This window comes from Acipenser ruthenus, unplaced genomic scaffold (assembly GCF_902713425.1).
Source record: "Acipenser ruthenus unplaced genomic scaffold, fAciRut3.2 maternal haplotype, whole genome shotgun sequence".
Taxonomy (NCBI): Eukaryota; Metazoa; Chordata; class Actinopteri; order Acipenseriformes; family Acipenseridae; genus Acipenser; species Acipenser ruthenus.
Window position 1 is genome coordinate 290,580 of NW_026708779.1, and position 13,716 is coordinate 304,295.

General features: G+C 40.4%; 1 protein-coding gene and 1 long non-coding RNA gene across 2 annotated transcripts; both read right to left on the reverse strand.

Moving 5' to 3' along the window:
* Positions 1 to 2,513: 2,513 nt before the first annotated feature.
* On the reverse strand, positions 2,514 to 5,450 carry LOC131735986 (uncharacterized). Its single transcript, XR_009327845.1, has 3 exons — positions 5,437 to 5,450; positions 4,288 to 4,418; positions 2,514 to 2,970 (listed from the first exon to the last, which is right to left on the reverse strand). It is a non-coding gene; the product is annotated as an uncharacterized LOC131735986 (long non-coding RNA).
* Positions 5,451 to 9,815: 4,365 nt separating this feature from the next.
* On the reverse strand, positions 9,816 to 13,458 carry LOC117966746 (zinc finger protein 239-like). Its single transcript, XM_034913396.2, has 2 exons — positions 13,339 to 13,458; positions 9,816 to 12,085 (listed from the first exon to the last, which is right to left on the reverse strand). Exon 2 carries the CDS (start codon positions 12,083 to 12,085, stop codon positions 11,288 to 11,290), a length of 798 nt encoding a protein of 265 aa, XP_034769287.2. The 5' UTR covers positions 13,339 to 13,458; the 3' UTR covers positions 9,816 to 11,287.
* Positions 13,459 to 13,716: the final 258 nt, after the last annotated feature.

The following is a 13,716-nucleotide window of genomic DNA, read 5'->3' on the forward strand; positions in this document are numbered from 1 at the left end:
ATACAAAAATACATTCTTAATAACAATAATTGCAACAATAGCAAAAATACATTTAAAAAAATAACTTGACCCCATCTTCCGGGTCATCTTGTGTTTGTTTGAAACGGTGACGGTGTTCAGTCACTCTCGCATTTCGTTTCACTGTTTGTTTTCACATCCTGTCTTGTTTGCGCGGTTAATCACATGCTAGAGCTCCATTTCTTTACAGTCTAAAGGGATTGTTAGTAACTCATAAACACACAAACATCGTACTGGCTTTGCGCTTGCAATAGTCCAGGAGTCTGCAGCCCTGGTCCCGGAGAGCCGCAGAGTCTTCCGGTTTGTGTTCGAGTTCTCGAGTCCTCAATCGCTTAATTGAACCCTGGACTTTCTTAATCCGTCAACGCTAACTTTTTATTTTTCCAGCCATTGATGATTCAAAGCTGTATCATTCAGTGGGCAGCTCCCGACACCAGAAATCTTCACTTTGTTTTTTTTTAACATGGCTTTCTATTCACTAATCTTTATCATGAGAAAGCCAATGGAAGCGTCGTGTGACGTCACGTTGTGTAAGCTTTCTTATAAGAGCATTTAGAATGTGAGAAAGAGATGCATCTTTAAAAACACGGCAAACTGGGGTAAACTAAATATAAATGCATCACCAGTCCGCATATTGATAGTAATACCTGCTCACACACCACCCGGTCTGATTGAGATCAGTCGATTCAATGGGACTTTATCAAGGAAAATCATCCCATAGGAATGAGCCAGTAGCCTCCCACAACAGGCAGAGTCGGTCCGGGTCAAGCGCTTTAATGGACGTCGGCCGCTAGAGGGCGCTAAAAACCGGTGTTGAAATAATAGTAAAAATTCCTTTAATGGTAACACACTTAAGGTTTAGTGGTAGAGATTAGGTTAGGGGTTGAGATTATGTTTAGGGGTTGAGATTAGGTTTAGGGGTTGAGATTATGTTTTGGGGTAGAGGGTAGATTTAGGGGTTAGTAGGCTAGTAGGTACCTATTAGCCCATTCCTATGGGATAATTTTTGCTTGATAACGTCACATTCTACTAAAAACCTGTTAACCAATACAAATGTAGCTTTCTGCTGTGTCGGAGTCTCTCTCCCGGCCAAATAACACCGCGTCACAAGGCATTTCCCAGAATCGTGTTTTATCAATATCACTGTTCTATTACAGTATCCCCTTATCTTCAGCGGAGGCATTGTCCGTAATAGTGTTTCTCTTAAGTTATTTTATTTGTATTGGGGTTACTTATTAACCGCTGTGTTGTTTCAGAGAATTAGGTTTTAGTTTCACTGTTATCATGTCTGCAATGATACGATGCAAATGTTGTAGTTTACTGTACATAATAATGAATGCAAATTCTTTATTTATGACTTTAACGCTTATGCTCCTGTATTTGCACAGGCAGAAACTGCACCTTCTGGTTTCAAATTTCATAAGAGTCAGTCCTGGTGCTATCGGTCTGCACGCAGGATCCAGGTGGCGGGCAGTAAAGTCAACTCAACAACATGCTCTAAAATACATTGTCACCAAATCATCCTGAGGCAGCTTTTGTGAATTGCTTAATACGCACCTAGGTATTTTAATAAATGTATGTGCACGTAATGGAGTGGATTTTCCAAGGGAACAGGATTTTGGTTACTTTTTTTAGACAGACTGGGGGGAAGGGGGGGGGGTAGATGGTTTTAAGATGTTTCTTATTATTTATTTTCTAGCTGACGTGTAGAACGCGTCAGTGTGACGTGCAGACAGTCAGCCTCCACACACTCCAGGCTTACTTGTTATGAGATCAACGTGCTCGTGCTGAAGAAAGCCCCTCTCGTCATGTGACGCCTGCACGCGCTGGATTACCACCGTGAGATTTGTTTGCAGGTGGGTTTCAACATTAAAGACCAAACAGCATTCTTTATTGATTTGCAAATGCTTTTTATTAAGCTGCAGATTTAAATCAGACAGAGAAGAAGAAGACGGATCACATTTACAATTAAACAGCTTTTTTTTTTTTTTTTACTAATACAAAAGTATGAGCGCTCAAAAATATATGAAAAACTTCAAAGCGGCGTGTAATTCAATATGTTAACATTATTCAGCAGGTTTCATTCGACTTCATGAAGCGATATTTGTTAGTTGCATAGGGTGATTCAAATCTTTTGGCCAGAGCTGCATCGATGACCACGTCAATACAGATGGGATTGCTCCCCCAATGCTCCTGCAGTATCTACAGTATTTGCATGAGTATGAGCGACCAAATAACACAGGAGACAGTCAGAGTGTGCTGGATTTTAAACACAGTGGCGCCTCCGCGACAGTTGAAATAACTTTCGTGGTTTGTAATATTTTCCAGTGGGATTTCAGTTCCCTTGACTTCCATCACTTTAAATCTCTCAAAAGGAGGAATCAGCACCTCTTCCTGCTTTGATCTCTCTGAATATTTTTTAATGGACACTCCGAGGCAGGTTTTTATTTTGAACAGCGTTCCTTTTCCAAAGCCCTCCGCTTCACTTTGTTCTACAAAGGTTGAAGCAAACTGCCCAAATCGTACAATGTCCCCTACAACCTTCGTACGATTTTTTACTCCTCTGAACACGTCATAGCATTTCGGCTCCTTGGCTTTCAGTGTTTGCAGGGCGTCTGTCAAATGAAAATGCCACGCCTTGAATGGAAAGTTGCTGTAATTGTTTCCTCCTGTTCTAACTTTATCGTTTAACGTGGCGCTGTGATTATGCTTACTGTCCATAGTGTAAACACGGATTGCCGTGGCTTGGAGAAGACTCAATTCCTTATATTTTGAATCGTTCATTATTTTCTCTGCTTCTATCCATGCCTCATGTAGTTTTGGGTATGCACCTAATTCTTTTAGAATATATTCATGGTTAAATTTCTTTAACATTTCATTTCTACAGCCGTCATATTGATCATCGAGGGCATCTTCAGCCAAGTTCATTTCTATTGGGTCCTCACATTTTATCTGAAAAAAAAACCACAACAGTAAAGAACACGCGCATCAGAACCCCAGTTTAATGACCCGCACGAGCCCGGGCATGCCTGACACGCGCATTGTAAAGCAATAGAAGCGCGATGCTTTGCAGCCAAGTGTAATATTAGCTTCATTTAATAATAAACCGCAATGCAAAAACACCCCCCACGCGAAATGCAATCAACATACACAATAAAATAAAGACTTGCATTTCATTTAGAGCTCAGAAACACACACAGCCCGGCTTGCTGCAGAACATCTGTAGCTTATTACAAAGCGGATGGGTGTGTGAATGCGGGTCTTCAGAGAAGCTATGAGCTTATATATTTGCAATACATTGTACAGCTGCGGCCATAGGTTTTGCAAAACCCTACAGAATTAACTAAGTTGAATGAAACCTGCTGAATAATGTTACATTAACATATTGAATTACACACCGCTTTATAGTTTTCCACATATATTTAATAAAAAACTGACAAATTATAAAATGTGACATTTTGAAATCTAAACTGAAATTCTGTAATACTATTATGACTGGTAGACTATATATATATATATATATATATATATATATATATATATATATATATATATATATATATATATATATATATATATATATATATATATATATATATATAGTCTACCATACATAATAGTATTACATATAAAATTATATCGCAATATATATATATATATATATATATATATATATATATATATATATATATATATATATATATGCACTTAATCCTGTACTTTAGAGTACTGTAATCTGTCACAAGTGTTATTTAATCTGTAGTATTTTGTATTTAATTATATCCTGATGTAACTATCACTGACACTGTTATCTGCTCTGTTATTGAATCGTATTTTGTCACACTTGTACTTGCTTGAACCAAAGTCACTGAATTTATCTTGCTCTTAATTGTATTAATACTTGTACTGTGATTCTTGAAATGTATTTTTGTTTACGACTGTAAGTTAAGGGCGTCTGCTAAGAAATAAATAATAAATAAATAATAATAATAATAATAATAATATATTAGCTCAAAGAGCCAGCTGCCCAGCGTTTCGATATGTTGTATAAAGGAGAAATATATTATTTTTTATTTATTTAATTGTTTCAATCCTAAAATTCACGGTGCTACAAAAGAAACGGCAATTTTCACGGCGAACTAAACATTAGGCAATGGGTACACTTCACGGAAATCGAGAAATCTGTGATAACCGTGAAAAAAAATAATAGTCTTAGTTACGAAAGACAAGCAGGTAAGCGCAGAACAATGAAATCTATAGAAGCACAACCTGTGGAAGCTCCAGCAATGCCGCGGCAGACAGAAGAAGAATCGAGAGCGCTGCGGGATTCATCTCCACTGTTCCTTCTTCACCAACCGGATAAGAACTTCACAGACCTGTTTGTAGGACGTGCGAGGAATCTAACAACAAAGAAAAGAATATTTACTCTTATTAAATATTTCCTTATTATTTATTTATTTCTTAGCAGACGCCCTTATCCAGGGCGACTTACAATTGTTACAAGATATCACATTATTTTTACATACAATTCCCCATTTATACAGTTGGGTTTTTACTGGAGCAATCTAGGTAAAGTACCTTGCTCAAGGGTACAGCAGCAGTGTCCCCCACCTGGGATTGAACCCACGACCCTCCGGTCAAGAGTCCAGAGCCCTCACCACTACACACTCCACACCTTTGTGCAATCGTGCAACGGGCAGCAGTGTGGAGTAGTGGTTAGGGCTCTGGACTCTTGACCGGAGGGTCGTGGGTTCAATCCCAGGTGGGGGGGACACTGCTGCTGTACCCTTGAGCAAGGTACTTTACCTAGATTGCTCCAGTAAAAACCCAACTGTATAAATGGGTAATTGTATGTAAAAATAATGTGATATCTTGTAACAATTGTAAGTCGCCCTGGATAAGGGCGTCTGCTAAGAAACAAAAAAACCTTGGGTATTTTTGTACACGTGAAAGGTATTTGAACAAATAATAACAAGCATAATACAGAGAAGATCCAATGCAAATATATATATATATATATATATATATATATATATATATATATATATATATATATATATATATATATATATATATATATATATATAAACACCAATCTGCTTCTAATAGATTAATAAATAATACAGGGGTTAATTTGTGCCGGATCCCAGATCTGATGCCTTTTTGAGCGAGTGGGGAGAACCGTATCTACAAATTAACCCCTGAATGCAATAATAAGTTCATTTATAAATCGTGTTTTGAAAATGTGTTTATATTGAGTTTCCCCGTGAAAACGAATCTGGAGAAAGAAACAAGTAGATATTTTAAGCAGAGTAACTTTCTTCAGCCTTGGACTGGAATAAGAGAATTAATCGGAATTAACAGAGACGCAAAATCAGCTGGGATGAAAAACAAATAGAAGCGGTTGACCCGTCTTACCTCAAGTCCAGAAGAGCCGGAGTGAATCTTCACTTTTTTACTCCTCTTTTTATACACTAATCTCTAGCGTGAGTGAGCCAATAGAAGTGTTGTGTTTTAAAGATTACCAAGAATGGAAACGGTTATCAGGAACTTGAAATGCACTTACCTGACAAGTCGAAAGAAGCCCCTCAGCGTTTCCCTCCAAATTAGGAGTTTATTTCCCCACCATCACCCCCGCCCCCCTACCACCACTATCAGCTGAGGTGACGACTGCTTTTCACTCATTGCTAAATATTTTAATCATATTAGAAAAACGCATGCAGTTGTATATATTTTTTTTCTCATTTTGCAAAAGTTGCATTGGTCAAATTATTCTTCTTATTATTATTTTTTTAAATATTGCAAAAAATCCATTGGAGAATCTGGCGATCATTTAAAAATAAATAAATACATAAATAAAAAGAAAGAACAAAGCAGTTCACGTTTTTTGCTGTGAATTTATTTGTTGGCCCCAAAAAAGAACAGTATATGAACTATTATTTTTTATTTCTTTGCAGACGCCCTTATCCAGGGCGACTTACAATTGTTACAAGATATCACATTATTTTTACATACAATTACCCATTTATACAGTTGGGTTTTTACTGGAGCAATCTAGGTAAAGTACCTTGCTCAAGGGTAGAGCAGCAGTGTCCCCCACCTGGGATCGAACCCACGACCCTCCGGTCTTTGTTTTAGTTAAAACAAAGCAAACCCCTACTGAGGTCAGTAGACAAGTTTATATTTATTGTTATTTTTGTTTATTTACGAGCAATAGAATATCTTTATTGAAACAGTGCGTTTGTGCGCTACAGTATCGTCTATAATAGCAAGGGCTCTTAGCATTATCAAGGGCATTAGACAAAAGATCAGTTGTCTGCTAATTCAACAGCCGTGAATTTAAACCTTTTGTGCACATCAAAAATGGATGGTCTAATAATAATAATAATAATAATAATAATAATAATAATAATAATAATAATGTACACCCAACTTTGCTTAATAAGGCTATAATTCTATCGAGGGTTTCTGGTGACATATTTAAACCACAAGAGCGCTAGCTCCCTGTCTTCTGTTTTGCTGAGTTCATGTATCATCCCAACAAAAAATAATAATAATATTTCCCCCTAACCAACAGATTTATTTTCATGCAGGTATAGATTCAAAATTGAAGTATGAATGTTTTAATATCATGGTGAGAATAAACAAGACAAGTTTTTTTCTCCAAACAATGATTTAGTTTTCCCTCCTTTGCAAAAGATTTAATTGCGTGAAATAATCGATTAAAAGCCCATAAAATGTTTAGAATACACACATAAAAAAGGACACCCACACGCTGACAGATATGAATGATACTTTATTGAATAAAAGACAGTTGAAAGAGAGGCGTGTCTAAGCCTGTCATTAAAGCGTGTGGTGTTGCAGCTACAATGTGAGGTCTGTAATAAGAGATGACGCAGAGAGTGCAGATTGCTGCTTGTCCGGATCACGCCCGTGTCCCGCGCTGTCGGTTCCGCTGCTCTTTCTCAGTGGAAGTCTGCTGCTGTGTTTCATGCAGGCAGCCGCAGCGCACAGGGGAGGCGTTTCAAAACGCCAGTCTGGGATCAGCGCCCTAAAATATGAGACAGAGTTATCAACAGCAGTGATCCAGCGTTTATAATCAGCATTGTTGTACACTTTCTTTCTAGTCACTTATAACAGACCATCTCTCTTTGGATTTCTCGATTGAGTGTATATACATCCTGCTTGAACACTGCATTCTGATTATCAGATGTCCTTACCGTTATCTGTTTCAGTTTCTCAGCATGGAGTTGTGAATTTTCTTCAAGCTTTTCCCAGGGTTTAAATTCTACAAAGTGATCAAAACAGTCCTGGAAATCTGAATAGAGGAGCACAAGACACAAGTCAGTCCCTATGAACCTGTAAACTCTCTGTATCTATACAGTCACAGCAATCAAAGCGACTGACACACCTTATACTCTGAAAACGAGACTTCAGGTTGTTTGTGTGTGAGTCTTCTCACACATCCCCAAAGCAGAAAACAAAACGGATTGTCTAATAATAATAATAATAATAATAATAATAATAATAATAATAATAATAATAATAATAATAATAATAATAATAATAATAATAATAACTCACGGTTTAAGGTCATCACTTTTAAGTCAATTCTTTCATGCTGTTTAAGATTGCCTAAGCCCTCTCTGCAAAGTTTAATTTTTTGTTTAATTTCAGTTTGTTTTTCAGGTGTTTTTGATGCCAGATTGTCAGGTTCTTCACAGTAATACAGCCGGGAAACGAAGATATTCAGCTTCACATTGGGGTGCTTCTCCACAAATTCAATTATTTGAGACGCGCATGTTCCGCAGGAGCTCCAGGACATGTACCAGGTTATTTCAGATTGATCAGCACCGTGAATCGCAGCTTCGTTTTCTCGCAGGCAGATTTCATCTGCGTGTTCGTATCCTTCGTTTTTGAACACCTGTAAATCAGCCTCACCCCCGTTCACGCTCCGAATCTGGCACAGCCACGTCTCGTTTCTGCCGTAGGCTCGTTGCAAGTTTTCAAATTGGATAGCGAAAACATCACCGGGTATTCTGATCATTTTGATAAAAGCTGAAAAAAATAAATTAGACAAAAAAGCCATCGCAGCCAGTGAGAGAGGGTTTCTGAAACCCCGATTAATAAACTTGGTGAATTTCGTTCTCGTCTCATTCGAGGGATAACGGCACCGGGTTCGGAAAGGCACAGTGATGCCTTGTGACGTCAGCACCGGATTCCTATGAAAAAGCTTTAGGGCGCGGACTTGTCTATATTGGAATAATATATAGCATAGGGAAGCATTGTAAAGCACAGAGAGGTCTGGTAAAGCATAGGGAAGCATTATAAAGCACAGAGAGGTGTGGTAAAGCATAGGGAAGCATTGTAAAGCACAGAGAGGTGTGGTAAAGCATAGGGAAGCATTATAAAGCACAGGGAGGTCTGGTAAAGCATAGGGAAGCATTGTAAAGCACAGAGAGGTGTGGTAAAGCATAGGGAAGCATTGTAAAGCACAGAGAGGTCTGGTAAAGCATAGGGAAGCATTATAAAGCACAAAGAGGTGTGGTAAAACATAGGGAAGCATTGTAAAGCACAGAGAGGTCTGGTAATGCATAGGGAAGTATTGTAAAGCACAAAGAGGTCTGGTAAAGCATAGGGAAGCATTGTAAAGCACAGAGAGGTGTGGTAATGTTAAAAAAAACAAACGGTGGTAAACTCTGGTAAATGCGTAGTATAACCAGTGGGGATCCTGCAGAATCGTTATAAGGAACTTGAAATGCACTTACCTGACAAGTGGAATGAAGCTGCTCAATCTTTCACTCCAAATGACAAGCGTTGGTTTAAGCACAAGTACTGCGGTCTTTATAGACCCTCACAGCTCTGCAGAACAGCACAGGGGTCTGGTGCTTTTACAGCAGGCAGTAGCAGAGCAAGAAATATAAGCTACCTGTGGTTCAGTGATTTCCAGTGGGCTTCAGAATAAAACAGTGTGCATGCGCGCGCGTTTCTGCAGTGTAAGTCTGCACGTACAAATACAGAAGCCTCTGCTTGCTGTGTGTGTGTGTGTGTGTGTGTGTGTGTTTCTACAGTGTAAGTCTGCACGTACAAATACAGAAGCCTCTGCTTGCTGTGTGTGTGTGTGTGTGTGTGTGTGTTTCTACAGTGTAGGTCTGCACGTACAAATACAGAAGCCTCTACTTGCTGTGTGTGTGTGTGTGTGTGTGTTTCTACAGTGTAGGTCTGCACGTACAAATACAGAAGCCTCTGCTTGCTGTGTGTGTGTGTGGTGAGATTAATGACCCCCAGGAGCTGCACAGAGGACACGTGCAAAACCCACACCTCACTAACTGTGGTGTGGCTGAGCTAGCGATGAAAGACACACGCACACACATCTTTGACTCTACAAACATGCTGCAAGCGGAGTGGGGTAACGCAGTGCTACAGTCTAATGGAGAGAGCAATGGGGTTGAACCCAGGCCTTAATGCAATGGAAGCAGAGGGGCAGCTACAATGGGGTGAGGCTGGTAGAATGGGACCACGGTGTGCTAACTATACCCTAAATGATCTTCAATGGCAATTCTGACAGATAGACGTTCTCTTCAAAGTCCTAGATTCTGCGGTCTGGCTTTGACAAAACCACAAGCTTCTTGAGAAAGATGTGGTTTGCTTGACCTGTCAGTGACATCGCTCTTCATGGGAAGTGAAACCACGATTCTGTCATTCTGTTCTGAGAGCGACACGAGAAACAGAACGTACAGCTGCAGTTTATCATCACCGAGGCATCATAATAGGAAAATAAATAAAAAGAAACTATATGCACATCATTCAGATATTTTATTTAACATCGTGTAATAATATCGCAAGGGTCTACAGTAGACTTTCATGTTAGATTTCGGAACATTTGTTCATTTAGATGGAAAACTATACAAAGCCCTGGGTGTGGAATTCAATATGTTAACAAGGGAACATTATTCAGCAGCTTTCATTGGACTCTATGAAGCTGAGGGAGTTCATTCTATATAGAGGGGGTGGAATTCAATATGTTAACAAGGGAACATTATTCAGCAGCTTTCATTGGACTCTATGAAGCTGAGGGAGTTCATTCTATATAGAGGGGGTGGAATTCAATATGTTAACAAGGGAACATTATTCAGCAGCTTTCATTGGACTCTATGAAGCTGAGGGAGTTCATTCTATATAGAGGGGGTGGAATTCAATATGTTAACAAGGGAACATTATTCAGCAGCTTTCATTGGACTCTATGAAGCTGAGGGAGTTCATTCTATATAGAGGGGGTGGAATTCAATATGTTAACAAGGGAACATTATTCAGCAGCTTTCATTGGACTCTATGAAGCTGAGGGAGTTCATTCTATATAGAGGGGGTGGAATTCAATATGTTAACAAGGGAACATTATTCAGCAGCTTTCATTGGACTCTATGAAGCTGAGGGAGTTCATTCTATATAGAGGGGGTGGAATTCAATATGTTAACAAGGGAACATTATTCAGCAGCTTTCATTGGACTCTATGAAGCTGAGGGAGTTCATTCTATATAGAGGGGGTGGAATTCAATATGTTAACAAGGGAACATTATTCAGCAGCTTTCATTGGACTCTATGAAGCTGAGGGAGTTCATTCTATATAGAGGGGGTGGAATTCAATATGTTAACAAGGGAACATTATTCAGCAGCTTTCATTGGACTCTATGAAGCTGAGGGAGTTCATTCTATATAGAGGGGGTGGAATTCAATATGTTAACAAGGGAACATTATTCAGCAGCTTTCATTGGACTCTATGAAGCTGAGGGAGTTCATTCTATATAGAGGGGGTGGAATTCAATATGTTAACAAGGGAACATTATTCAGCAGCTTTCATTGGACTCTATGAAGCTGAGGGAGTTCATTCTATATAGAGGGGGTGGAATTCAATATGTTAACAAGGGAACATTATTCAGCAGCTTTCATTGGACTCTATGAAGCTGAGGGAGTTCATTCTATATAGAGGGGGTGGAATTCAATATGTTAACAAGGGAACATTATTCAACAGCTTTCATTGGACTCTATGAAGCTGAGGGAGTTCATTCTATAGGGTGCAGAGTCGCTTCCAATAAGAGCTTGTTTGTTTGACGTCTCATCCGAAGGACGGAGCACAAGGAGGTTCAGTGACTTGCTCAGGGTCACACACACACACACAGAAGGAGTCAGTGGCTGAGCCGGGTGATTTGAACCTCCTGGTAACAAGACCCTGTCTCTAACCGCTGGACCACCATAACACATTTTGCCTCTACTAGGTGTCAGTTTCCGGCTGGCAGCGGTGAGCTTTTAGCTGGCTGGAGAAGGTGAACCCTCCCCCGCAGCGGCCGCAGCGATACGGCTTCTCTCCTGTGTGAAGCCTCCGGTGCTGGCTCAGGGTCCCGGCTCTGGTGAAACACTTCCCGCACCTCTCACACTGATGAGGCTTCTCCCCGGTGTGGGTGGGCTGATGCTTCCTCAGATTCTCCAGCTGGCTGAAGCTCTGCCCGCACGCCCCACACTGGAACGGCTTCTCCCCCGTGTGAGTGCGTCGGTGCTTCTTCAGGTGCTCCCCCTGGCTGAAACTCTTCCCGCAGTCGGAGCAGCGGAACGGTTTCTCCCCTGTGTGGACGCGGAGGTGGTTCCGGAGGTGCTCCAGCTGTCCGAACCTCTTCTCGCACGCCCCGCAGGGGTACGGTTTCTCTCCCGTGTGGACGCGCCGGTGGGTTCGCAGGCTCCCATAGTGAGCAAAGCTCTTCTCGCAGTCCGGGCACTGGTAAGGGGTCTCCCCGGTGTGGATTCTCCAGTGTTCTTTGAGGTTCCCCAGCTGGGTGAATATCTTCCCGCACTCGCTGCAGCGATAGGGTTTCTCTCCCGTGTGGACGCGCCGGTGGGTTTTGAGGTGCCCGGAGTGAGCGAAGGTCCGTCCGCATTCGGGGCAGCGGTGGGAGGCCGCGGCAGAGAGGTGGGGCTCTTTTTCGCTTCTTGTGACCTCGATCTCCTCCGAGTCTCCCGCTTTCACGGACGCGGGTTCTGGTTCGGAAGCCTCCTCTTTGATCGAGACCAACTCCATCTTTACAAAGAGGAGAAGAGAGAGAGGAGATGTCGATTTAGTGATAGGATTAGAAAATACTTTTTTTTTAATGTATTTATAGGGGTGTAACAATTCATTGTGTATTGAAGGATCATTATACTTTCTGACTGGACTGGAATTACATTGTAACTGCAGTTGAATATCACTAGACTAGACTGGACTGGAATTACATTGTAACTGCTTCCCTATGCTTTACCAGACCTCTCTGTGCTTTGCAATGCTTCCCTATGCTTTACCAGACCTCTCTGTGCTTTACAATGCTTCCCTATGCTTTACCACACCTCTCTGTGCTTTACAATGCTTCCCTGTGCTTTACCAGACCTCTCTGTGCTTTACAATGCTTCCCTATGCTTTACCAGACCTCTCTGTGCTTTACAATGCTTCCCTATGCTTTACCAGACCTCTCTGTGCTTTACAATGCTTCCCTATGCTTTACCAGACCTCTCTGTGCTTTACAATGCTTCCCTATGCTTTACCAGACCTCTCTGTGCTTTACAATGCTTCCCTATGCTTTACCAGACCTCTCTGTGCTTTACAATGCTTCCCTATGCTTTACCAGACCTCTCTGTGCTTTACAATGCTTCCCTATGCTTTACCAGACCTCTCTGTGCTTTACAATGCTTCCCTATGCTTTACCACACCTCTCTGTGCTTTACAATGCTTCTCTATGCTTTACCAGACCTCTCTGGTAAACTTTTACAAGGGAGTCGGATCAGTACACACAAGTGTCAACGTGCAGCTAGCACAGTTGCGTATCAAACACGTGTTAACAGAGGCAATAGATTTTGTTCCATAAAAAAAGAAACGCACAAAAAAAAAAACATTTTCATAAAATTGTGCAATTTTGTATATGAAAATAAATGACTGGCTCTAACGTTAAACGGTGTCAAGGCTCAAATTATATAGGCTAATACAGGTTTTGTGCGTTTGTGGTTGACAAAAAAAAATCCAGGGTATATTTCAATCCCGACAGTTACACGCTTTTGAAATATAAATACCAAAAACAAACAAACAAACTAATAAAACTTAGAAAGTGAAAAAAAAGTGAGTTTTTTTTTATTATTATTTAATCGGCAGCAACAATAACAGAAACACACTAGACAGGAAACTCAGTCTCGTGTGAGTCAAACACGTCGAAGATTAAAAACAGCTTTTTTTTTAAAAAAAACGATTGTTATTCACAGTTTTTAAAAAAAAATCATTGTTATAATACCGCATGCATTTGTTTTTACCTTATTTCCTCCCCCCTCTTTTTCTCTCGCGTTTCCGGTTGTCGGCAAAGGCCTCTGGGATTTCGAGGCGCAAACTAGCCGTGCCGCAATGCCTCTGGGAGTTGTAGTTCTTAAGCGAATTGTCACGTTACTCTTTCACATCTTTCGGGTTATAAACCTTATATTTTAATTGTGACATAAAAACAGACGGGTGTTCAGACAGAATAAATAATATGTATAAAAAGTTTGATCAGAATTAGACCCGCATTTTCACAGAATCTGTTATTCCAAATAACTGATTCAAGCATTCAGAATCCTAAAAGGTATTGACAATGTCGACCCAGGGGACCTGAAAAAAGAAACAAAGACCAGGGGTCACAAGCGGAGATTAGATAAAGG